The sequence below is a fragment of the Bufo gargarizans genome, chromosome 2 (genome assembly GCF_014858855.1).
Source record: "Bufo gargarizans isolate SCDJY-AF-19 chromosome 2, ASM1485885v1, whole genome shotgun sequence".
Lineage (NCBI taxonomy): Eukaryota > Metazoa > Chordata > Amphibia > Anura > Bufonidae > Bufo > Bufo gargarizans.
The window spans coordinates 134651269-134677467 of NC_058081.1; the positions used below are offsets into that span (position 1 = coordinate 134651269).

General features: G+C 41.5%; 1 protein-coding gene across 1 annotated transcript in view; it reads left to right on the top strand.

The window, feature by feature from the left end:
• The first annotated feature begins 6769 nt into the window (after window positions 1–6769).
• The window catches only part of RHCG (Rh family C glycoprotein), a 111098-nt gene continuing 91668 nt past the window's right edge, over window positions 6770–26199 (top strand). Inside the window, 1 exon segment of the mRNA XM_044283212.1 lies at window positions 6770–6997. Coding sequence (XP_044139147.1) covers window positions 6811–6997 — 187 coding nt within the window. The 5' untranslated portion in view covers window positions 6770–6810.

Genomic DNA, 26199 nt, shown 5'->3' on the forward strand with positions numbered 1-26199 from the left:
TAATACCAGGCACATTTGCTATTAAAAGTATGGATCTATCTCTGATGGCATCCTTTTTAAAAACCCCTTTAAACAGCTGATTGGTGGAGGTTTCACTCTCTGCACTTCTGCCAATCTATCCTAGGCCATCAATTTTGAAGAATCACGAAATTCCTTTACTCAGTCAGGATGGTGTGGTGCCAAGCAAAGCATCATGCTCAGTATTAGGCCTCATGCACACGACCGTTGTTGTGTTCCATTCCGCAAAATGGGGTTAGGTTGTTCCGTGATCCGTTTCCGTGAGTCTTCCTTTATTTTTGGAGGATCACCAGACATGGAGGAAAGTAAAAAAAAGTCAAGTTTGCCATGCAAATGATAGGAAAAAAACGGACGCAGATGACAATCTTGTGTGCCTCCACGTTTTTTTCATGGACCCATTGACTTGAATGGGTCCGAACCATTTTCTGTGAAAAAAAGGACAGGTTATATTTTTTTTTACGGACTGGAACCACGGATCACGGACGCGGATGACAAACGGTGCATTAGCCGAGTTTTCAACGGACCCATTGAAAGTCAATGGGTCCGCACAAAATAGCGAAAACAACGGACACTGAATGAAACAACGGTCGTGTGCATGAGGCCTTAGGCTTTAGTCACACATCAGTGATTGAGCCAAAACCAGGGTCAGAAACACAGAACAGGTGCAGATCTTTCCCTTATAACTTATCTCTGTGGAGGATCCACTCCTACAGTGTACACCCCTGGTTTTGGTTCACAATCACTGATGGAAATCACTAACTAAACACTGACTGTGTGAATAGGGCCTTACATAGTCATGTGAAGGAGTTTAATGAACCAGAGGGTAATAAAGATGGCAAAAGATTTGAATAGTTTAGCAATGTGATCACAAGTAATATCAATGCGAAATGTTTCTTACAGGTTGTGACCCAAATTCTTATCACAATGATACTATTCCAGTTATACTCTTTCAGGTTCAATTACATGTGCAGTATACTTATTTAATTATCCATTAACAATATGTTCCCTATATATTACAGGGGTACTCCGATCACCTCAATTTATCTTCTATCCACAGGATAGGGAATAACTATTAGTTTGATTAGAGGGTCTGATCACAAGAACAGGGGCCCCAAATCACACAGGGACTCCTGAAATGAAAACTAAAACGGAACAGCAATGTGCAACATCCTGTGGATAGGCCATGAATTGATATAACAGGAGTATCCCTTTTAAGCCCTATATACCAAGCTCTGCAAATTACCTTTCAAATCAAATCCGCAAAATATGGATGATGTCCGTGTTGCATTGTTTTTGAGTTTTTTTTTTTTTTTTTTTTGTGGACCCATTGACTGCAGTTTGTGCCCAAGAATAGGACATGTTCTCTTTTGCGGAACAGACATATGGATTTAGAAAGCATAAAGATGTCTAGTGAAATCAGAGAGCTCGTCTGACATCTCAATCTCCAGACCCTCTCTCTCTCTCTCTCTCTCTCTCTCTCTCTCCTCTCCTAAACGGTAGTCTAAGCTGATTTATGACCAAATCAAAGTTCAATGTCTCTTAATGAATAGGGTCATCTTGGGCTGTCCTAAGGTTAGAAAATCACATCTATGCCTGCTATGAGAAGGTGTAGATCTGGCTTGTCTTGTCTAGAGTTTGTAAATCTGTGGAAAAGATGTTGGCCATGCTGCCTTCTGCATAATCATGCCCATTTTTCAAAACTCGCAAATTCACCACATGGTTTCGGATTTATTTCAAGACTGAGATATTCAACTCAATGGCACATATGACTTCAGCGGTAATTTCATGTGTACACACTCTTCAGTTTCTATGCTATGAATCTGTATGCTATTAGGCTGTATTTTCTTGACTCTTAAAGGGAGGTGAACAAGATGTATTAGCTGCAGGCAGCATACTATAGAGCAGGAGGAGCTGAGCAGATTGATGTATAGTTTTAAAAATTCTGTATAACTTATTTATTAATTTACATTTCTGCTCATTCTGGGCTTTGACGTCATGGAGGCGGTCCTATCAGTGATTGACAGCTATGTCTGCATACAGTCATAGAGGGAAGACTGCTAGCATTTAGTAAACCTCTGGGGGGGGGGCACAGGCAGGAGTGTGTTTTAGGGACGGAAAAGTCTATTAAAATACAAAATGCCTTAATAAAGTATATTACAAGAGGTATTATTATGGCATTAGAGACATTATAACAAAAATGTAATCAAAGGACATGTATTATGCTGGCTCCGGCCCAATAATATCATTGGCACCAGGCCAATCAAATAACTGAGCTTTTACATATGTTCCCCTTCATATTTACAGAGTACACAGAGGACGGGTGTCTAGACTAGACTACCAGCATCATACAGAAAGCTGAGTGTTTGCAATACCTTACTTAACAACTGTGTACATCATTTTATGACATTGACATAAAAACATATAATTGATCCTTGGAATTCTTGACAGATGGCATTATAATGGCAATTATTGTCGGCCCTTATTTTTAACACATATTTGTAAGTCATATAGTAAAGGTTTGAAACCGCGCTGCTTGTGATTTAGTCGTACGATACACAAGTGAATGAACCAGGGTATTTGCCTTCGTCCTCCTCTCTCAAAAGGGTTCGATCCTCCTCAGACCGCCTCCTCTGTAAGATTAAATGACCGGCATATAGTGAAGTACCCTCTTAGCTGTTAGAAAAATGGTTTTATTCTACTCACAGACAAGGGTAGATAACAGGCATATCACAATGATAAAATCATTTCAAGTTCCTGCCCGACCCGGGTTTCGCTCTCTGGCTTCCTCAGGGGCGACAACTCAGGAAGGAAGAGAGCGCATCCTGCGCTAAATAGCGTACAATAGTTTGGCTGCCTCAGACAGCAACATTAGCTGCACCGTATCTCCAGTGTAAAGTGTGCACATCCAAAAAATATCTGTGACATCCAGTGTACTTTTTCAATAGACAGTGCGGGTCACACCACTGCCTCCTCTTCCCTTCCGCCTTACACCAACATGTGTCCCTTAACATCACGCGTGCCCTGACCAACGCAGTTACTAGGAAGGTCCACTTAACCACGGACACATGGACAAGTGCATTCGGCCAGGGATGCTAAATTTCCCTGACTGCACACTGGGTGAATGTTGTAGAGGCTGGGAGTGAGTCGTACCCTGGGATGGCACAGGTGCTACCGATGCCAAGGATTGCGGGCCCTACCTGTACGTCGATCAGGGTTTCCTCCAGGACCTGCATTAGTGGCTCCAACCCCCACTTCTCCTCTTCCCCCTCTGAATTATCCGCGTGCAGCAGCAGTCAGTCATCAGTCAGTAGCTGGAAGCAGTGTAGCACTGCAGTGGGGAAGCGGCAAGAGGCTGGGATGAAGCTGATATGCTTAGGGGACAAACGGCACACCACCGCAGAGGTGTGGCAGAGGATACGAGACCAGACTGAGCTGTGGCTCTCGACACTCAACCTAGAACCAGGCATGGTTGTGTCTGATAATGGGCGTAACTTGGTGGCGGCTTTGGAGCTCGGCAAGCTCAGAAACATCCCATGCCTAGCCCACGTGTTCAACCTTGTGGTTCAGCGTTTTTTTTAAAACCTACCCCAATTTGCCTGAGCTACTGGTGAAGGTGCGCTGCGTGTGTGCACATTTCCACAAGTCATCGACCGCTTCAGCCGGTCTGTCAATGCTGCAGCAGCGCTTGAAATTTCCAGCTCACCGGCTGTTGTGTGACGTGAGCATGCTCTGGAACTCCACGTTTCACATGTTGGCCAGGCTTTGTGAGCAGCAGAGGGCAGTTGTGGAATACCAGCTGCAACATGGTCGTCGCCTTTCCAGTCAGCTTCCGCTATTTACAAGCGAGGAGTGGGAATGGATGTCTGAACTCTGAGGTTTTAAGAAACTATGAGGAATCAACACAGATGTTGAACAGTGATAACGCTATTATCAGCATAACCATCCCACTTATGTGTCTACTCAAACACTGCTCACAATTAAGGACGATGCTTTGCATGTGGAAGAGGTGGAAATGGGGAAGACATTACACAGGGTCATAGTCAGACCACCCTCAGTTCGTCTTCTCAGTGCGAATTGGACGATGAATTGCAGGAGGAGCAGGAAACGGTTGCTTCCGCTACAGAGGGTAGTACCCATGGAAGTTTAATTCCATCTGTTCAGCGTGGGTGGGCAGAAGAGGATGAGGAGATTGAGAGTGATCCTCCTGATGACAACAGTGAAGTCTTGCCTGTTGGTACTCTGGTACACATGGCTGACTTTATGTTAGGCTGCCTTTCCAGCGACCCGCACATTATACGCATTTTAGACAACACGTATTACTGGTTGTTCACCATTTTCGACCCCCACTACAAAGAGAACTTCTCATCTCTTTCCTCCGGTGGAGAGGAAAAGCAAAACAGTGGAATACCAGAAGATCCTTGTTGAAAAATTGCTCCAAAAATTTCCATCTGACAACGCTGGCGGCAGAGTCTGCAGTTCCTTGGCCAACCGAGGAGGGGAAACAAGGTGAACACACAGCAGTTCTAACAGAGGTAGGGCAACACTCTCCAAAGCCTGGGACAGTTTCATGATACCCCGCCAGCACCCCCACCCTGATGCGCAGTCTAGTGTCATAAGTTGGGAAAATTTGGGAAGATGGTAAAGGAGTACATAGCAGACCATGTCAGCGTCCGCAATGATCCGTCAGTGCGTTACAACTACTGAGTGTCCAAGCTGGACACGTGGCACGAACTGGCGCTCTACGCCTTGGAAGTGGTGGCCTGCCCTACCGCTAGCGTTTTGTCTGAGCAGATATTTAGTGCTGCTGGTGGCATTATAACAGATAAGCGTATCTGCCTGTCAACTGAAAATGCTGACAGGTTGACTCTTATAAAAATGAACAAGGCCTGGATTGACCATAACTTCTCGACTCCACCAGAGGAAAGCTGATCAACATAAAGGCACTTTTAATGTGCTGTTTATAATGTACTGAATACACTGTATTCCCATGCACCCCTTCCACCACAAACAAGGGTATATGGTAAATCTTCCCTTTCTCATTCTCCTTCTCTTCCATCATATCAACATGCTTATTCGTCGCATATAATGCCCTCGCATATATGCCCTTTGCATATGTTTTACAGGGTCAGCTCAGCTGTAGGCCCTTGTATATAATTTTTAGAGGGTCATCTCACTAGGGTCGGCTCACTAGCAGGCCTTCACCTAAAATCTTTTACAGGGTCTGTTCACCTGCAGGTCCTCACCTAATTATACCTAATAGGTAATTTACGCACATGCTGCCTTGCTTGGATGTGGTAGCTGTAGCCATTTCTAAGGCTCCCTCTCCGGAATTGAACCCTGATTCCCCCTTACCCATGGTCACCGTGGTTGGCACTGAAAATAAAATAAAATAGAAAGACATCCGAATGGATCGTCGACGTCACAGGGAAGTGCGATCGGCCCCAGGTTATCTAGAGTCACCAAAGCGGCAGCAGGCCCTCGCCCATAATGTTTTAGATGGTCAGATCAGCAGGCGCTTGTTCCAAATGTTTTTGAGGGTCACCAGCAGGCCACCAATCATAATTTTTCAAGGCTGTGTATGATGCCCTCCTTTGTGTAAGAAAGGGTGTATTGGAGTGCTGATTCCTTGTCATTTTTGGCAGCACTTGCATTTTATATACCAGTAAATATACAGGAAAGAATGTTTCCTAACAATTTTTCTTCTAAATTTGATTTTATCTTTTGGTTTAGTGCGTATTATTGTCAGTCTGTAAAAGTGGCGTTCTACTCGGACAACATTGTTCTCAGCAGCGACCTGGGAATCCAAGATGCATCCAGACATCCTCCCCATGCTGTTCCCGAACCATTTCAGTGGTGTTTCCATCAATTTCTGACCTTTTCTATGAACCAGACACCCTCCCCTCTTCAGAGCAGAGGGTGTCTGGTTTAATGCTCGGGTTCTCCCGTTGACTTCCATTGTGCTCTGGTGCTCTGTAGAGCAACCGAGCATCCTGATGTTTGGCCCAAGCACCCGAGCATTATGGTTCTCGATCAACACTACTCTTTCTACCAGCGTTATTTATTTCTGTTGTTCTGCTTCTTTATATTAGCAGAACAACGAAAATAATGTAAGTGGAGCTGAGCCAAACAGATCTAATTGACTATAATAGGATCTGTTTGGTTTGCATCTCGTAAAATGCTTTTTCTAGCGAAGAAAAAAGGACTGCATGCAGGACTTTTCTTTCCACAGTTTTTGACTAAATCTTTGATGGAAGCCCCGAATGGAGCCACCAATGCTGATGTGAACATGTCCCTTGGCAAAATAAAACCGGTGACAAATTCCCTGTAAACATATTCACTGATTTTCTGGTTCCCTCTTATATGCCCCATCAGTTTTTATGCTAACTGAAAAGTTTTCTTTTATGTGCTCATGTATTTTTATATATACATGTAATGGTGAAATATTTTAACTTAAGTGATACCATTGGAATAAATTCTGTAACAACTGTGGTTAAATTCACATTGCTGCATTCTTGGCAGCTTTAGATGTACTATAAATCAAATTATAATCTAGTTGCATCCTTGCACAAAATAAATGTTAACTCCCTTATTATTCTTAAATGACCTGTGAAATGCCTGTATATTCTACCAAACCTATTATATATGTTTCCACTCTCCTCCCTGTTCAAACTAAGGTGTGTAACCAGAATTATGTAAATGAAAAGCAGTTACACCCATAGAAATGCACTATATAAAAAGAAAGATCCTTTGCACCATTGTCTAACAAAGACATGTTATCACCAAAGCTCCACTATGGTGAAAAATACCTGCATGCGATGGAAACTTCCATTCATCTGCTTCTTGTTTGAGATTGCTATGATAGTTCTGTTTGGAGTTTTTGTACGGTATGATATTGAAGCTGATCCCCACTGGGCAGAATACAAGGAACTTCAAGGCATCGCCAGTGACAATGAAAATGAGTATTACTATAGGTACCCAAGTAAGTACATTTTTTGAAGGGCTTTAGATCTAAGGCAATTTACAATAATGCGGCAAACTTTTACTTTGTTTTGCATTTGAGGAACAGAACATGGAAAGTGTTATATTGTGTTTTTGAAAGTTCCTTCTAGTTTTTCAGTCAGATAAGCAATGTGAGTCCTGTAAGGCCTCATGCACACAACCGTATGTTTTGCGGTCCGCAAATTTCGGATCTGCTAAAAAACAAAAAACTGATGACGTCTGTATGGCATCAATATATATATATTTTTTTTTTGGGTGGATCCGTTATTTTTGCGGATCCATTGCAATAATGCCTATCCTTGTCTGCAAACTAGAAAAAAAATAGAACATGCACTTTTTTTTTTTTTTTTTTTTTTTTTTTTTTTTTTTTTTGCGGGGCTACGGAACGGGCATACATGGTGTGCTGGCCGCAGCAAAAAAAACGGAACGGACAAGAAAACAAAATACGGTTGGGTGCATGAAGCCTAAACCTAATGGTTACACATTTTAATAAAGGTTATAATGTAATAGTCACTAAAGATGATAATGAAAAGCCTATTCTTTGTATGAAGAAACTTATACAATTTCCCTTTTATACTTTTTGTGTCAATTCTCTGGTTTCCAAGATCTGTGCTTGTAGTCATTCAATAGGAATTGTCTACTTCCAGTGGATCTGTTCTGGTCATGTGATGGACACACAGGTGCTCGGTACAAGTCACATCTCCAATAGCTGTAATTTACCAGTAATCTGTCCTGTGCCGGTGTTAGTCACATGATTAGGAAAGATTTTTATCCAAAGGAGGTTGTCGGGGACTGATCCCAGTTTACGCTGACCCTTGGACAATTGAGTGATTGGGCTCACTTATGTCTCAATTTCTATCATCCACCCAGTATACCATACAATAATAATTCCAGTCATGGTTTTTTGGTGCATTTCTTTTTGAATGTTTTTTTTTTTCTGTAATTTTTCCAGAGTTTTTATTTTAAAAAAAGGCACTTTTTAAAAAGGACAGACAGTTGTATGCCGCAAATATTTAGTTTAATTATTTTATTGCCAAAAATGTGTGTAGAGAAAGACAATTATTGTTTTTAGTTTTGCTACTATCAATTCATAGCCACAACAGCCATAAACCTTCTTATTTTCTTATCAATATTGTTATATAAGGTCTTGTTTTTTTGATAAATGAACTGTTTTTGGGGAACTCTATTGCCAGTACACAAGTGCAATTAAATTTTATGATGGAAAAGCCATTACATGCAACTGAGACATTTTACTTATGAGAAAGCAACTGAAGGAGAGGCATAGGATTGGTTGAGGATGGGGGGGGGGGGGGCAGAAAGGTGGGGAGGTAAGAGCTATATACTGTATATTATCAAATTATGCTCTAAGAAAACTATCAAGGTTCATAGAGAGAGAAAATCCTCTCATAGACAACATGGCAGCAATTGCTCACAGTTTTTCTGCCTCCCATACTGCAGGTCTTGGGTTTCAGACCCAGCAGAAATTTGGTAAAGAGGCTGAATTATCATCAGATGTACGGAAGCGCCCACTCATGGAAGGGAGGACCCTTCCACCGACAGGCCCCGAAGGTTACTAATGAGCGACTACAAGCAGAGATCTTGAAAACCACTGCAAAAGCATACTTAGACATTGTATATGTTTCCTCCTTAGTATCTCTTTGATGTTTGAAGTAACACCTAGGGGCACATTACCTATAGTGTTTTACAGTGATAGTTATGGTGGTCCCATGCTGATCTACATTTTTCAAAATGCAAAAACTCTAAGGGTTCAGTCACACATCCGCAAATTGCGGATCCGTAAAACACTGACACCGGCCATGTGCGTTACGCATTTTGCGGACCGCACATGGCCGCACTATAATAGAAAGGCCTTTTCTTGTCATTGGCATAGGACATGTTCCATATTTATTTTTATTTTTTTATGGGGCCGTGGAACGGAAGTGCAGATGCGAACAGCACACTGTGTGCTGTCCGCATCTTTTGCAGCCCTATTGAAAATGAATGGGTCCGCAAAATTGTGGAATGGATGCGGACCCATTTTACGGACGTGTGAATGGACCCTAACACAACCTTAACAGTTCTGCCAGTCTCTGGTTGGGAAAAACTGTTGGTGCTTGAATGTATTGGGAGACAGCTACTGTAGAGGGGGGGGGGGGGATCATTTGAGTGTTGGCTGATTTTAGGTCAGGCATTGGCTATGGATTAGTGGTAAATGTGTTTTCCGAAATCGGACATCACTGCCATAATTTTTTTTAGTATTTTCTTTTGTAAACCAGCAGCATAATCTAGCTTACCCATGCAGCGCGGATTCGCCTGAGGATTCGGGCTGTATTACACCTGCAGATAATCGTCTAGGTCATCGCTAACAAGCGTTCGTAGGAATGCTCGTTAGTAATGATCTGCCTGTGTAAAAGTGGTTCAGAGAATCCAATGAATTTGCATTTGCAAACAGTTTTTAAACAGACTAAAAAGTCATTATTTGTCGGCAGAAGATTTAATCACGGTCTGCTGCCACCAAATAATGATTTTGTATGGGGGTGAGTGATGGAAAAAGCGATTGCTTCTCCCTATACTATAACACCTATAAATGCTTAAAAAAGCTGCCACACAAGAAGTTATCATAAACAATAATTTCTTTATTAGATATCCATCAGTGGTATATCCTAAAAACATATACATGAAAGCAGTAATCATGGAAAGACGATAGTGTTAAACAGACAGTTGTATAAAAACTCCAGACCAAAAGGGGGACTAGTATCCCTCCACATACACCCACAGTTACAACAGTTAATATGGGATGGGGTTGTAAGTACAATACACACAGGGCACAAAATCAGCAAGACGCAATAGCCATCAGGGCTATGTGAACCTGAGTGTCACCCCACACCATTAAAACTGCAGGGGGAGAGAAAAAACTATTACACATGCATAAATCCAGCAATATATATTTCTTACTGACCCTCGTCTGGAGTAGCCGCCCGACGATCGTTTCGCTCACGCTTCCTCTTGGGGCATACTCCAAACTACCATACACCCATCCTATATACTCCCACAGCTAATTGCCGACCAATTGTATACCTTCATGCACCCGCCCACAATTATGCAGAGTAGTGACTCAGCCCTCTCCAAAGGAACACGCCTCTCCCACAGCCAATCGGATCATATTCCCCAGATACCACGTCACATGTCACCTGACCCGTTCGGCCCGACTGGCTCTGGGGGAAGCACAGCCACCGCCCTGCATTATCACCACTCTGCAAATTGAGGCGTCGCCATTACATGATGCACGGGTCACATGACCCGCCGCCCGGCCTCTGTTATGTGCCTCATTTCAATTTTCCACAGATGCCGGAGACAACCCGAATCATTTCGGGGGAGAGGGAAAGGGGGCTGATTTCTATCAGCGAGGAAGGGTCTATTCCACCTACATTCCTGTCATGTGATCCACATCAAGCTCCACCCCTTGGCGGGGCCTAAGATAGACACATGCCTAATACCAATGTCTCATATGCGCGGCGTGGTATATCTCCCAGCAACCGGATCATGAGGCGGGTCACGTGACAGAGCTTATGCCACATCAAGTATTCCCTCATCATTCTAACATCTATGTATATTAATATTAATCCCATATCCTCCGTCTATATGTATGGTATGATCTAAGGGGTTAAGACCCATATCACAGTGAACTTCCTAACTCGTCATAATAAATAAATAAAAAATGAGTTATATACAAGAGTTAATACCCATTGAATGAGACAGAAGACATCTATCTCAATCAAAAAGTGCAATGTGCATCCATATAATTCATTTTAGAACCCAACCGATGCTAAATATATAAACACAGTCACGTGTAAAGTACCTATAATATTTTTGACAAGTCCTCAGGACAAAAGTGCAATGTGCATCAATATAATACATTTACAAGAAAACATATCATACGATATAAAAAGAGCAGCACTATGTACATTATATTGCACATTTTGAGAGGAAGTCCCTCATGTGTCAAGCTCCTAATAGAGCCACCAAAGTGACTCTCAGTGTAAATATATATATATATCTCTAAACAATGTTTCCAAACAATTATTTACAAAGACCCAATAGTGAGAATAAACAATGTTACTATCTGTGCATACAATGCAACCAAGCATCCCCATATGTATATATAGAATGCCCACGAATGGTATGTGCAAAGTCCACTCCGATCGAGACACACGTGCATACATATGTCACACTCAGAGTCCACCGCGCACAACCAACACCAACATTGTTAATCATGCCCATAGGGAATATTATACTCATCTAACACCCAATTTTGCCCTCGGTTTGATTCTGATATCAACAAGTATGAAGTGCAAGTGAAAAAGGGATAGATCATAGAAAACAGACGTGATAAAGTGCCAAGTGCATGTGTTCGAAAGGCCCCTGATGATATCAGGATCAAAACCCAGGATCTTCCCTCACATATTGGGGGAATATCAGTCTGTCCACAGATATACAAAAATAATCAACATACACTGTTACATCTATTATTAAAAATTTCTATACACATAGTTTCTATACATAGAGGATAACAAAGAATATATATTGATCCACCCTACTCCCCCACTGATTCCTAATGTTAGGTATGCATGGTGTCACGAGATCTACTAGCGTCCAATCCTTAGCCCCTCCATCCTCCTTCTGTGGTAGATGCTATTATGGGATTCCAGAGCAGCAAACAAACTAAAGTAAAGAGGGAATATGTATATGGTAGTCAATAGTTATAAAGAAATATCAAAGAACAGAACCACATTGGAAGAACCATATTGGAAGAGCCACATCAATGGAGGTAAGAGAGGGAAAAAAGATATACTGTTAAAAATATACACCACAAGTGTACATGGTTAAAAAGAACCCGTCCTACCTGGTGGTTCTGTGATGATCCTGGTTCAAAGCGAGAGAGAGTGGTAATCTATAAAAATGGGACATGGCTATTATAGTCATTCAAACCCCCAAGGGCCATAGTCTTCAGAGTATATATCCAGCGAGTTGGGCTAATAGTTTCTTCCAATTTCCACCCCTTTGGGAGATCATTATGTGATCAATCCCTCTAAAACGTAAAGCTGATCCATCGCAGGCATGTTCTGCCTTGAAGTGCCTTGGTATGGTAGTTAATAGTTGTAGGTCTGTTACTTCACTGGTGGCCTCAATGGATAGTACATGCTCCCGAATCCGTTTTTTGAACTGTCGGGAAGTCATCCCCCACATATATTTTTTCACAGGGACATGTGGCCCAGTTGATTACTCCTATCGTTGTACATTCGATAGGATGAGTGATTTTGTACTCTTTTTGGTGGGTCGCATCCTAGAAGATATCACTTCTGTCCATGTTCACACATGCAACACAACGCCCACATGGTTTATTTCCCCACCGTGGACCTGTCGATCCAAAGGGATTTGGAGGGTGGACTACATAGTGGCTCTTCACAAGATGATCTCTTAAATTTTTGCCCCTTCTAAAGGCGATACTTGGGTATTATTTTAGTTTTTCTTTCAGGCATGGGTCAAGTTTTAAAATCTCCCAGTGTCTGGTCAATATGTCCGTGATCTCCTTACTTTTGTTGTTTGAATGTAGTTATGAATCTAACCTCATCGGTAGTCTCTCTCACTTTTTTATCCTGCAGTAGATTTGATCGTCTGGATGTGCTTGCCCGTCTATACGCCTTTTCTACTGACCTTTCCGTATAGTTACGGGCCTGGAATCGATTACGTAGATCCACTGCCTGTCTCTCAAACAGTTGATCTAAAGAGCAAATGCGTCTAGCTCTCAGAAACTGTCCCACAGGGATGTTGTCAATCAATCTTTTAGGGTGTGCAGATTTAGCCGACAGGATACTATTGACAGAGGTTGGTTTCCTATATAGGTCTGTTATTATTTGACCTTTCTCACCTACACAAATCTTCACATCGAGAAATTCTACCTCTGTACGGCTCCTAGTAGAGGTCAGTCAGATATTCAGGTTGTTCTTGTTTAGTTGATTCATAAATAGGCCAAACTCCTCACTGGTACCCTGCCATATGATCAACAGGTCATCAATATACCTGCCCCCAGTATTGTACCTTCTCTGCCAGTGGTGTCACTTCAGTTTGGAGGATTTCCCTTTCCCACAGCCCCAGGAACAAATTGGCGTATGAGGGCGCACAGGACGCCCCCATCGCTGTACCCTGGAGCTGTAGGAAATGGAGGCCTCCAAACATGAAGAAGTTATGAGTTAGCACAAATTCAAGTAGGGCCATAATAAACTCATGTTTTTGTAGGCATATTCGAAGTCCGTAAGTAGAAGTTGGTCGCTTGTAATCCGTCTTCGTGTTTGATGGAAGTATACAGTGACTACGTCACAGGTGGCCAGCAGCATGTCCGATTCTAAATGCAGACCCTCGACTTTCCGAAGTACATCAGTCGTTTCTTTCAAATATGAAGACAATTCTTCAACTAAGGGATGCAAATGGTGTTCAATGTATTTACATACTACATCATTTATGCTGCCGATCCCCGAGACGATTGGCCTCCCAGGCAGATGTTGCATATTCTTATGCACTTTTGGCAAAAAGTACATTGTTGGGGTCACTGGATGTTCAACTAGTAGAAAGGACATTTGTTGTTTTGTGATGGCCCCCTCATCAACTCCTTTTTCCAGGATGACCCTCAACTCCTCCCCATATTTGAGGGTTGGGTTGAATGTCAGCCTTTTGTAACATTTAACATCATTTAGTTGGCGCCACGCTTCTTTTTCCTATACTGTGGAGGAGATCTCTGCATGTAATAGCAATGCTCTGCTTCACTGATGAGCAGGGGATTATCCTAAATAAATGCTTCCTTTCTAACTATCATCAGCCTCATCTGCTGGACTAATACAGGCCTTATACAGTACAAATAGTAACTGATAACATACCATCAGCATTAACTGAAAACTGAGATTAGGGTGTAACAAAAGCCTGTAATACGCAGGCAACAAAGACTGTGATTAAGTCACAAAGCAACACAATGTATGAAAGAAAGATGGCCTTGGGATATCCTAAGCAGGTGTCAGGCACAAACCTTACAGTAAGAGAAAGCGTAACATGAATATAGTAGGGAAGCAATATAAACTAACAGTGCGTACCTACATAAAGAAGTCTTGTGTTCTGCATAGTCCAGGCAAGCTGTTGATGTATAAAGTGCTAGACTACACAAAGAATAAGATATCTCTAGTCTGCATGGCTGCAGTGTGACCTTCTAAGGCTGATCATACACATTAGATCTCTCCAAATTCCCCCATACACATGAAAGCTTGGATTAGTAGTAACGGTGTATTAGTAGTAGACACCATTACTACTTACATCTAGAGTTGACTAAATCTTTCAAGATTTGGTTCGTTTTGGATTCGCCAAATTTTAAAAAAAGTTCGGTTTGGTCCGAATCTATTCATTTATATTTTGAACCAAAGTTGCTCCAATTGTCCTAAAATACAGATTTTTCATGAAAGGCTCCTATCTCGTTTTTGTTAATTGTTTACAAATGTTTTTATTTTCCCTCACCTGTCCCCCCTCCCTAATCTCTGGGATGAATGACAGAGTGACACTAATCAAATTGAAGGCCCTAGATGGGACCCTCGGGATAATTTCATCAAAATCCCAAACGGTTAACTGACTGAAAAGAAATCCCTTTAGGGGTCCCAACCCAATATATGTACACATTAAAGCTACATCTTTATTTTGTCATCTTTAAAACCTTATGAATGTGAAAAAAAGAGAAACCATGTGTAAATAAAACTTAGAGGGCAGTGGAACCATCGGTTATTGTTAATAGCTGGAGGGAGGGAGATATTTGTGCATGAACTCTACTTTTTGTGTCAAAATAAACACTATTTTTAGTATTTATTAACCGTCACACCTCTTAGGCTCCATTTACACTATATAGTGCTTTCTTTATACACTCTCTGCTACTACTCAGCAGACATTATATTGGGTGGGGGTTGTATTTGGTCTGAGATGTGTGCTACCAATGCTATTCTATAACCATGATAATTCTATTGAATGTCAGTGATGCTCAGATAGACCACATTATCTGACAGTCTGTTGTCATGCAGCTTCATTATTCTTATAAGCTGCATTCTCTTGTCAATTGCCTTGTGTATTATAAACGCCCACTGCTGAATACATATTCGCACAAGCCTACGTTGCTCAGTCCGATACAATGTGGCTACCAGATCAAGCACACTGATACAGAGCATCTTCTATACACACAATTCCACAATTCTGCCACTAGGTGTCTATTTCCCACACATATACCTACTATTGCACATATGCCCTCTCGCTGTCCCTGTATTCATTGATTTAAACCCTCCACTGTCCTCTGCCTGAAGCTAAATGCCCTACACCACCCCTCTCGACATGTTTCACCACATGTGTGGCTTTGTCAGTGGAGATAAGGGTGCTGGCGTCCGCGCGTTCCAGCCCCTCTACCTGTCTCCTACTCGCTTCAGCTCTGCTCCCCCTCCCTTTTCTCAGCGCTCACCGCGCTATATCCAATGAGGGGAGAGCAAGGCTGAATGGATTATTCCTTATGCAGAAAATCTAAGAAATCAAAGAAAATCCGCAGCACTCCTTGAAGTATAAAAAATGTGTAATTTATTCACACGTCGAAATTTGACAACATTTCGGTTCTCTCACAGAACCTTTCTCAAGTCAGGTGAACATAAAGTGCATATGTGCAAGTATAAATACATCATCACATTGTTACCAATTAATTAATCAACCAATGCAAAACCAGTACACTCCCATATTTAGGACATGTTACAATTCATTCATTAACTCCATGTGTACAGATAAAGACGGATCGCGGTGTTTCCTCGTAATTTCCATATCAATCGTGATTATTCATCATTATACTGGGTGAATAAAAGTGCATATGGCAAAGTGCAAAGTGCAGTGTAAATGGCTAAATACTATAGTACCTTGCTGTGGATTCATGTAATGGAATAGAAGGAGATAGCGTCTTAACTTCTATGGAGGCACGCCACTACTCCGCGTCTATTCCTCCTCAGTGCGCATGTGTCAGTCCTTCCCCACTCACGACGCAGTACATAACCACTATGCGTCACCCGTAGGCGGAGAACCAGCGTTGTGACGTCCGATCCACTCCGTCAGCATCTAACACATGCATGTGCGTGCCAGTGTGCTGCAACAGTAATCAGAGCCACGTCACAGGTCTATTCCGCCATTTTACATTAGGGCACTCATTTGGGCAATACCTTACGCCTCTTTCTCCTTCTGTTCCCTCTTACAACTTACCAACCAGCTAAGGTAAACGCCTGAACCATACTTTCAAAGAGTACAATTGTACAAAACACATCACATTATGACATGGATAAATCCATGTAACATCCATTGGGTCCACCCCATACAGCATGCTAGATACAACAGAGATAGGAACAACAGAGGGGTATTAACTAACCATCCCTCCTGTCACCCTAAATTCGACATTTAACCCTTTGGGTTTCAGAGTATCCAACCGGAAGATCCACCTAAGCTCAGTTTTCTTTAAAATGGTTAATCGATCACCTCCTCTGTCTAATGGTTTTACACATAATCCAAGATCATAAATCTCAGATCATTTTCCTTATGATTTGTTTCAAAAAAATGTTTCGACACAGGCAAATCTCTTCTTTTATTCCTGATGGATTGTCTGTGGTTATTTAACCTAGTTTTTATGTCGCATGTGGTTTTGCCCACATAGAGCATTTTGCAAGGACACCATAAAGCATATATCACCCATGATGAATCACATGTGAGGTAATGTTTTATGTTAAAAGTTTCTCCCGTGTCTGGATGTGTGAACACCGATCCTTTATGCATCAGTTTACAGTTCACACATCCCAGACATGGGAAAGATCCCATACGTCTTATCTTCAGAAACATCTTAACTGACCCTTTTCAGGCAGTCTAGAGTGCACCACATTATCCCTAATGTTACCTGCTCTTTTATATGCCATCATAGGCGGATTTTTAAAGGCAGCTATACTGGGATGACCACTGCTAAGCAGCCCCCAATGACGCCTCACTATCCTTTCAATATTTGGGCTCAACTCATTATATGTTGACACAAAAGGTAATCTATCACTAGCCTGTCTTTGTTTTGAAGTTAGCAATTCCTCTCTAGGGATTTATCTTGCTCTATCAGCAAGTTTTTTCACCAACCTTCTAGGGTAACCCCTATTTATGAAGGATTGTTCCATATTACTTAATGCTGAATTCATATTCTCATCCTTATCCACTATTCTCCTTACTCTAAGCATTTGGCTGAACGGCAAAGAGTTTACCATTCTCCTTGGATGTCCACTTGTAAAGTGCAGTAATGTGCTCTTATCAGTGGGTTTAATATTCAAATCCATATGTATTTGTTCATCCTCAATGTATACCTGAGTATCTAAGTACTGTACCCGGTCAACCGATGCCGTTAAAGTAAATTGGATCTCCCGGTCAAGGGAGTTCAAAAATACGTGAAAGTCCATCAGCCGCTCCATGGTACCGGTCCAAATGAGGAAAATGTCATCTATGTATCTCCACCACGTCAAAACCTGGTTGAAGTGGGGAGATACATAGACAAGACGTTCCTCAAATTACCGTACAAATATATTTGCGTAAGTGGGCGTGGCATTGGACCCCATTGCCGCGCCAATTACTTGCAACTAGAACTGTCCCTGGAACACAAAATAATTGTTCCTCAAAGACAACTCCAATAAGGTCAACACAAACTGGCGAACTGGGGCGGAGTGATCCGAATGTTGCAGCATCTCCGCTACAGCAGCCAGGCCCTTTTGGTGATTAATCGAGGTGTATAATGACACCATGTCAAAAGATGCCAGAATCGCCCCTTTCAGGATCCGCATCCCTCTAATCTTACTGATGAAATCTCCAGTGACCCTAATGTATGATTTAGCACCCATAGAATATTCCCTCAAAATGTTGTCAAAGACATTAATATTTGAGAAAATCGAATTCCTGCCAGAAATTATTGCCCGTCCCGGAGGGTCAATCAGCCTCTTATGTATTTTGGGTAATGCATATATAGTTGGTTTAACTGGAGATTTCACCACCAAGAACTCTAAATTGTTTATCAATGACACTATTCTGTTCCGCAATGGTCAACTGTGTATAAATTTTCCTGGCAATATCGAATCTGGGGTCCTTGGCCAATGGTTCATAGACACCAGGTTCTCCTAATTGCCTATGTATCTCTTTTTTTATGTATTGAGAGGTGTCCATAACCACGATCCCACCATCCTTATCCGCCGGTTTGATGGTGAGATCGGGGTTCCTGGACAAACTCTCCAAAGCGGACATTTCCTGTGCCGTAATATTTTGGTTTTACAAGTACATCAGATTTAGTTTTTTTTGTCTCAACAGAGCGACATCTCTCTTAACCGCCTCGATAAAACACTCTAGGGCATGTGAATTTACAATAGGAAAAAAATCACTTTTTAAGTGCAACCCAAACTGTTTCAATGTTAACCCAACACCTGATGTGTTGACATCATTAGTGCTCATGGTTACAGAGGAACCAGAGTCGAACCACACCCTCAGTTTAAGATTCCTGAAGAGGCAGTTCAAGTCCAGTTCCAACTGGAACCAATCAGGCTTAGCCTGTGGACAAAAGGACAGTCCTTTGACTGAGCATGAATTGAACAATGTATGAGATGTTGACCACTACATTTGACGCTATTTCTTCTTTGTCGCGTTCATCTGTTTGGAATTGTTGGTCCTCATGGATCTTTGTGCTCTGGTTTTTCCCAGCTCTTCTGTGTCTACGACCTCCCCTTCTTGTGGGGCGTCTCCCATGACACCACGTATTCCTAAAAAAGTTCCAGGCAGACTAGAATTGGCATCATCACTTGTATCTTTGTTTCTTTGTTCCGTTTTAATGTCTTCTTTGGCATCAGACTCCTGTCCACATGCCAAGGTTGTTCCCAAGTATAAATGTGTCCAGACCCATAATCATTTTGGTCTCTATGCCACTTTGACCTTAATTTCTTCGAGATATTTCCGCATTTGTTCCAGAAATGCTTGTTGTTTTATCAAGAAGGTATCAACTTTATTAGTAGACAAGGTCGATTTTAAGCTGTTGTTCAGTGTCCTGCAGTTTGCTCCTTAGCGCCACCATTTCCTTCTGTGAAAATTCAATATTAAGTAACATGACATCCATCGCATATTTATTTGAAATGGCTTCAAAACATGCTCTAAACTCGCCATCCTGTGAAAACATAATTGTCTTCAAACGGGATCGCATCCCCCTTGGTATGCGTTTATTTCTGTAATATTGTGCTAATGTCAGCGAATGTAGCTCAATGGATAACAGCTTTTTGGTAATGCTTTCATAATCCCTCTTAATGTTGATAGCCGAGGGTACATTTAGGAAGGCAGCGTCCCCCTCCACATTTCCCATAATCCTCTGTATATCCACATTGCTGTATGAAAAAACATGTGCATCAATGTCCCTTTGTTGCAGTATAATACCTTGAATACTGGTGGGTGGTACTGGTTGGGTGCAGAGCCTTCAGTCGCCAGTAGATCCATAGAAAAGGTCAGGCAGCACTCCCTTGACATGCAGCTATAGCTGTAAGGTGCCCGCGGTGGTCCCTCGATTCAGGACAGAAGACAACAAAGAAAATCCGCAGCACTCCTTGAAGTATAAAAAATGTGTAATTTATTCACACGTCGAAATTTGACAACGTTTCTGTTCTCGCAGAACCTTTCTCAAGTCAGGTGAACATAAAGTGCATATGTGCAAGTATAAATACATCATCACATTGTTACCAATTAATTCATCAACCAATGCAAAACCAGTACACTCCCATATTTAGGACATGTTACAATTCATTCATTAACTCCATGTGTACAGATAAAGACGGATCGCGGTGTTTCCTCGTAATTTCCATATCAATCATGATTATTCATCATTATACTGGGTGAATAAAAGTGCATATGGCAAAGTGCAGTGTAAATACCTAAATACTATAGTACCTTGCTGTGGATTCATGTAATGGATTAGAAGGAGATGGCGTCTTAACTTCTTTGGAGGCACGCCACTACTCCGCGTCTATTCCTTCTCAGTGCGCATGTGTCATTCCTTCCCCACTCACGACGCAGTACATAACAACTATGCGTCATCCGTAGGCGGAGACCCAGTGTCGTGACATCCGATCCACTCCGTCAGCATCTAACACGCGCATGCGCGCGCCAGTGTGCTGCAACAGTAATCAGAGCCACGTCACAGGTCTATATAGGATTTAGGTATTTACACTGCACTTTGCACTTTACCATATGCACTTTTATTCACCCAGTATAATGATGAATAATCATGACTGATATGGAAATTACAAGGAAACGCCACGATCCGTCTTTATCTGTACACATGGAGTTAATGAATGAATTGTAACATGTCCTAAATATGGGAGTGTACTGGTTTTGCATTGGTTGATTAATTAATTGGTAACTAGGTGATGATTTACTTATACTAGCACATATGCACTTTATGTTAACCTGACTTGAGAAAGGTTCTGTGAGAGAACCGAAACGTTGTCAAATTTCGACATGTGTGAATAAATTAGACATTTTTTATATTTCAAGGAGTGCTGCGGATTTTCTTTGTTGTCTTCCGTCCTGAATCGAGGGACCACCGCGGGCACTATAGATAGAATTGAAAGTGTGTTACACTTTAAATTCAATAATCTATAATATTGCACCATCACCCAATATAATGTCTGCTGAGTAGTAGCAGAGAGTGTATAAAGAAAGCACTATATAGTGTGACGGTGAATAAATACTCATAATAACAACACCACACAAACTAAATAAAAATAGTATTAATCTATGGACTCAAAAATGGTGGCTCACCTCAGGCGGGGTTCTGGATTAGGTGCTTCTAGCCCAGTAGAGGAACACCCCTCCTCTAGTAATAGATATAGCTAAAATCGAAGTCGGGGCGAGCACTCAACACTTGGCCCAAGATGGTGGTAAATGAAAAATTTGATTAAATCACGTGTATATTTGAACCATATAAACTAAAAACTAAAGGTAAAATACATAATAACAAATATCACATGTAGGGATAGGTGAATAATAACAGTTACTTGTATCCAAAATCACTAGTGCAAATGTGACCAATCTGGAAAGTTAATAATAGTGATGCGCTTCAATGTCCCATGCGCACCTTAGAATAGTCCGTGAGTTTGCCGGCTCGTATGTACCGCTCCAGTGTTTGTATAACTATTGAGCAGGTAAGTCAAACAGTTCCTGTACGGACACGTGCCTCGGTGTCCTTACATATCGGTAATACAATCAAGTGGCGTGCACATTCAGATGGTATGCCTCAATGGATAAATTCTCCGCATATATAGGGATCCAAAAATACATAAGAAATATATGTTTAAAAAAGCACTTCCTAAAAAATCCAATAATGAGGAATACACCAACACACCCAGGTAGACCCATATTGAAAAATAAATCTACATTCTTCCCTAGGAATGAAATCAGTGCAGAAATGGCTGCCTTCCAAAGAAATGTGGAAGAGGATATACGTAAATTGAAAGTAGGATCTACATGCCAGGATAATCTGACAAGACAAGAACATCATGCTATTAGACAGCTACAGAAAAATGAAGCCATTACGATACGACCCGCAGATAAAGGGGGGGCAGTGGTCGTTTTAAATACAGTAGACTATAATGAAGAATGTCTACGTCAATTAACAGACAGTGAGACATATATCCAGTTAAAAAATGATCCACTAGATGGCTTTGAGCAAGACCTGAAATTACTATGTATGAAAGGTTTTGAACGTACAATAATTTCTAAACAAGAATATGACTTCATTTTGGGGACAAAGAGGAGACTACCAGTCTTCTACTGTCTCCACAAAGTGCATAAAAGCCTGGATAAACCACCAGGTCGACCAATAGTTTCGGGTATTGGCTCAATATCATCTAATTTATCTAAATATATAGATGTACAGATACAACCTCCTACATCAAAGACACAACCCACATAATTAAAATATTGGAAGAAATGCGAACTGAAACAGGGTGGATTATGGGTACTCTTGATGTTCAATCACTATATACAGTGATTGACCATCAACAAGGCACACTAGCAGTAGGGGAACAATTAAGAAGAGATGGAACAATGGATGAAGCTTGTATTGAATTTATTTTAGAGGGTATAAATTACATTCTGACCCATAATTATTTTTATTTCGAAGATAACTTCTACCTGCAGAAGTGCGGGACCGCCATGGGAACCAGATTCGCCCCCCCAGCTATGCCAATTTGTTTTTGGCAGAATGGGAACATAAGATCATTGAGCCCCGGCTGGGGGTGGATCTGGTCCTATGGCGGAGATTTATAGATGATGTCATCTTTATCTGGAATAAAAGTAGAGAGGAATTGGATTCTTTCCTAGAAGAAATAAAACAAAACCAGCTAAATTTGAGATTTACTGTAAGTATTGCAGAGGAAACAGAATTCCTGGATCTAAAAATAAGATCAGTAGAACAAAGGTACATATGCAATACATTCTCGAAGCCTACCTCAAAAAATAGTTTCATACAGTTTTCTAGCTGCCACTTGCCGACCTGGCTGATAAATGTGCCCTACGGCCAGTTCCGCAGAATAAAAAGAAACTGTACACAAGATGAAGATTTTGAGGAGGAAGCGGTTAAGATGAAAGATCAATTTATGGAGAGACAATACCCCGAAAAGGTAATAAATCTAGCTCTAGAAAAAAACTAGAAAACTAGATAGAAGCACCTTCTTCACGTATAAGACAGGTAGGACTGAGGAAATACAAGATAGTGAGGTTATTAACAATAAAATCATCTTCCCATTCAATAATAGTCACAAACTGCTACAGAAAATTATCAAAACCCACTGGCACCATATTTTAAGTGACAAAAAGATAGGCCACCTATTACCAACTACCCGGGCACTAATATTCACTAAGGCACCTAATTTAGGTTTAAAAATAGCCCCATCAATGAAAAAGGAGAATACAATTTTGGGCACCTGGATGAATTTAAAAAGTTTTTTTAAGTGTGGGAAGTGTATGGCATGTAAGGTCAATCCCACATTTAGAAAAACTACTATCATCTCCTCAACACAAAATAAATATATATGGGAGATCAAAGATTGCCTAACTTGCAATACGTCAAGGGTCGTCTACCTTATTCAGTGCCCTTGTAGGAGACAGTACATAGTGAGAACCAAGCGTCTCTTGAAGACCAGGCTGGCCGAACACATAGCTAATATAAGGAAGGGATATGATAAGCATTGTCTATCGAAACACTATAAAGACACACACAACAAAGATCCCTCCGGCCTGATATTCATGGCACTGGAAAGGGTAGACAGACACTGGCGGGGTGGAAATTACATCAAACAGATGTCCAGGACAGAATCCAAACATATATACCAGTTCGGATCTCTGTTACCAGTGGGTTTGAATGCCGAATTTGAGATTTTTGGGTTCCTGTAGACTGGGTGCCCCCATTCCGACTCTTGCGACTCAGTCAGGCCGTTTACCGACACTGAGTGGTGGACTCTGTTGTTGGCCCCCAGTCTCACACATCATTAGCCAAGACATACAGTCCAAATCCTAATATCTGTACAGCTTGAATCAAACCAGAATGTGCATTTTTAATTTAATTCTCTCTCACAACCATTTTTACATATTTTATGAACCTTATAATTTTATGTACTTTTATCCATTATTTAATTGTATCATTCATATTTATATTGCATAGTATAAACAATGCTTTTTATTGTTATATTGTTATTTATTTATTATTTTTATATCATACAAGATTGGATACTCAAATGATTAATAGGCCAAGAATGGCACATGTAGTGTGAAAATATGGAGGAATATAATCTATATATACCAACTTATGTTGGAGGTTTAGTAAAACGCCATTACTGCATGATTTTATGTTGTTGATCCAGAAAAATGACTAACTCATTTATGCAATTCGGATATACAAATTGGACTTCTGCAGGACATATAGAATGTTAAAAGGAATCCATAGCATGAAAAAACGCATGTTTGTTTGTAAAATAACCGCATTAAAAACGCATGCAAAAAAACGCATGTGATTCCTTTTAGCTGAAAGCTATTCCAGTGATCCAGGATTTGGTGCAAGTTTTGGATATAAAAGGCGGAGAAAGACAGGTGTTGCTGTACCACTGACGAAGGGATAGAGTTCCCGAAATGCGTCTGGGCCGCACACCTGTGATAGAAGTATCTCCGCATCCTATGCATGGCCATGCAAATATCACCATAATCAGAAGAATTTGAATTTCCAGGACGCCGAGCACAGAATTTGCTAAGCAGTGCCCTGCATTGTCCAGGATACACACCACTTCCGAAATCCCGCGAGATCCGGGAACAGCGAACTACAGGAGCTACAAGCTAGACGCCGGAACTGTTCCTTGCCGCTGAACCACGGCACACATTTATAGAGGCGTCCTTGAGATTTGAGTGGAAGGTAGGAACACTGTACCTGTATCTCGTATGCACTGAGGCATACCATCTGAATGTGCACGCCACTTGATTGTATTACCGATATCTAAGGACACCGAGGCACGTGTCCGTACAGGAACTTTTTGACTTACCTGCTCAATAGTTATACAAACACTGGAGCGGTACATACGAGCCAGCAAACTCACGGACTATTCTAAGGTGCGCATGGGACATTGAAGCGCATCACTATTATTAACTTTCCAGATTGGTCACATTTGCACTAGTGATTTTGGATACAAGTAACTGTTATTATTCACCTATCCCTACATGTGATATTTGTTATTATGTATTTTACCTTAGTTTTTAGTTTATATGGTTCAAATATACACGTGATTTATATTGTGATTTAATAAAAAAATTTATTTACCACCATCTTGGGCCAAGTGTTGAGTGCTCGCCCTGACTTCGATTTTAGCTAAATAAAAATAGTGTTTGTTTAAACACAAAAAGTAGAGTTCATGCACAAATATCTCCCTCCCTCCAGTTATTAACAACAACCATTGGTGACCCTGTTCCACTGCCCTCTAATAGTTTTATTTACACATAATTTTCCTTTTTCACATTTTTAAGGTTTGAAGGATGGCAAAATAAAGATTTAGTTTTAGGGCTCATGCACACGACCATATGCCCTCCGAGAAATACGGTCCGTGAGCGGGCCATATGTCCCAGAGCTGCATACATGGTGTGCACGGGAGCACATTCTTTTTGGTCAGTTGACCGTCTGTTTAAAGGTGTTAACGAGTGGCGTGTTGAAAAACACACCATGCCATGGCACATTTTATACTCTTTCCTATTTCAAAGCCTCCAACAATTGTCCCTTATTGGAGGCAGATGGAGTTTAAACACACACGGTTTTAAAAAAAAAATACGGTGGATGAGGACTAAGCCTCAAAAAATGTGAGGCTTGAGGGTAAATCACGTGGCCAGATGCTCAGTCGCAGTGCTGTCAGAACGAAGAAAGGTTGGCTGGATAAAGCCTGGACCTCTGTGGCCAGATGCCCATAGTCTCAGTGCTAACTGTGTGAATGAAGAAAGGGTGGCTGGATGAAGCCTTTAAAAAAATGTTACCTTTACATGGCCAGATGCTCGTAGTCGCTGTGCTGTCAGAAAGAAGAAAGGGTGGCTTTGTCTGGACCAAGCCTAGAAAAATTCTCCCTTTTTTACTAGAGAGCAGCATAATTAGAGTGGATTAAGGCTGGGTAAGGTATTAGCGGCATGTGGCTGCAACATTAGTAGCAGCGGTGGAAAACTGGCATGGGTGGTAGTAGTAGAGGCGGATGCAAATCATTAATAGTGGTGGCAGTAGGGGATCAGCAGCACAGAGTGATGGTAGTGGTGCTGGCGGGGTGACAGCCAGCGTGCTGTTTGCTGCCTGATGTACTTCAGCACCCGCTCACCTGTGTGACTGCTCAAGTCCAACACCATATGGCAGCACTTAACATGTGATGGGAGGGAGGGGGGACAACACTGTGCCCTGCTGCTGTTGGACACGGGAAGGTGTCCATGGAAGAGGAGGTGGAGGAGGTGCATAAGTGCCTGGTCTGTAATCCAGGCTGATAAAAGCGTAGAGGTGCCTAAAGGACAAGGGCA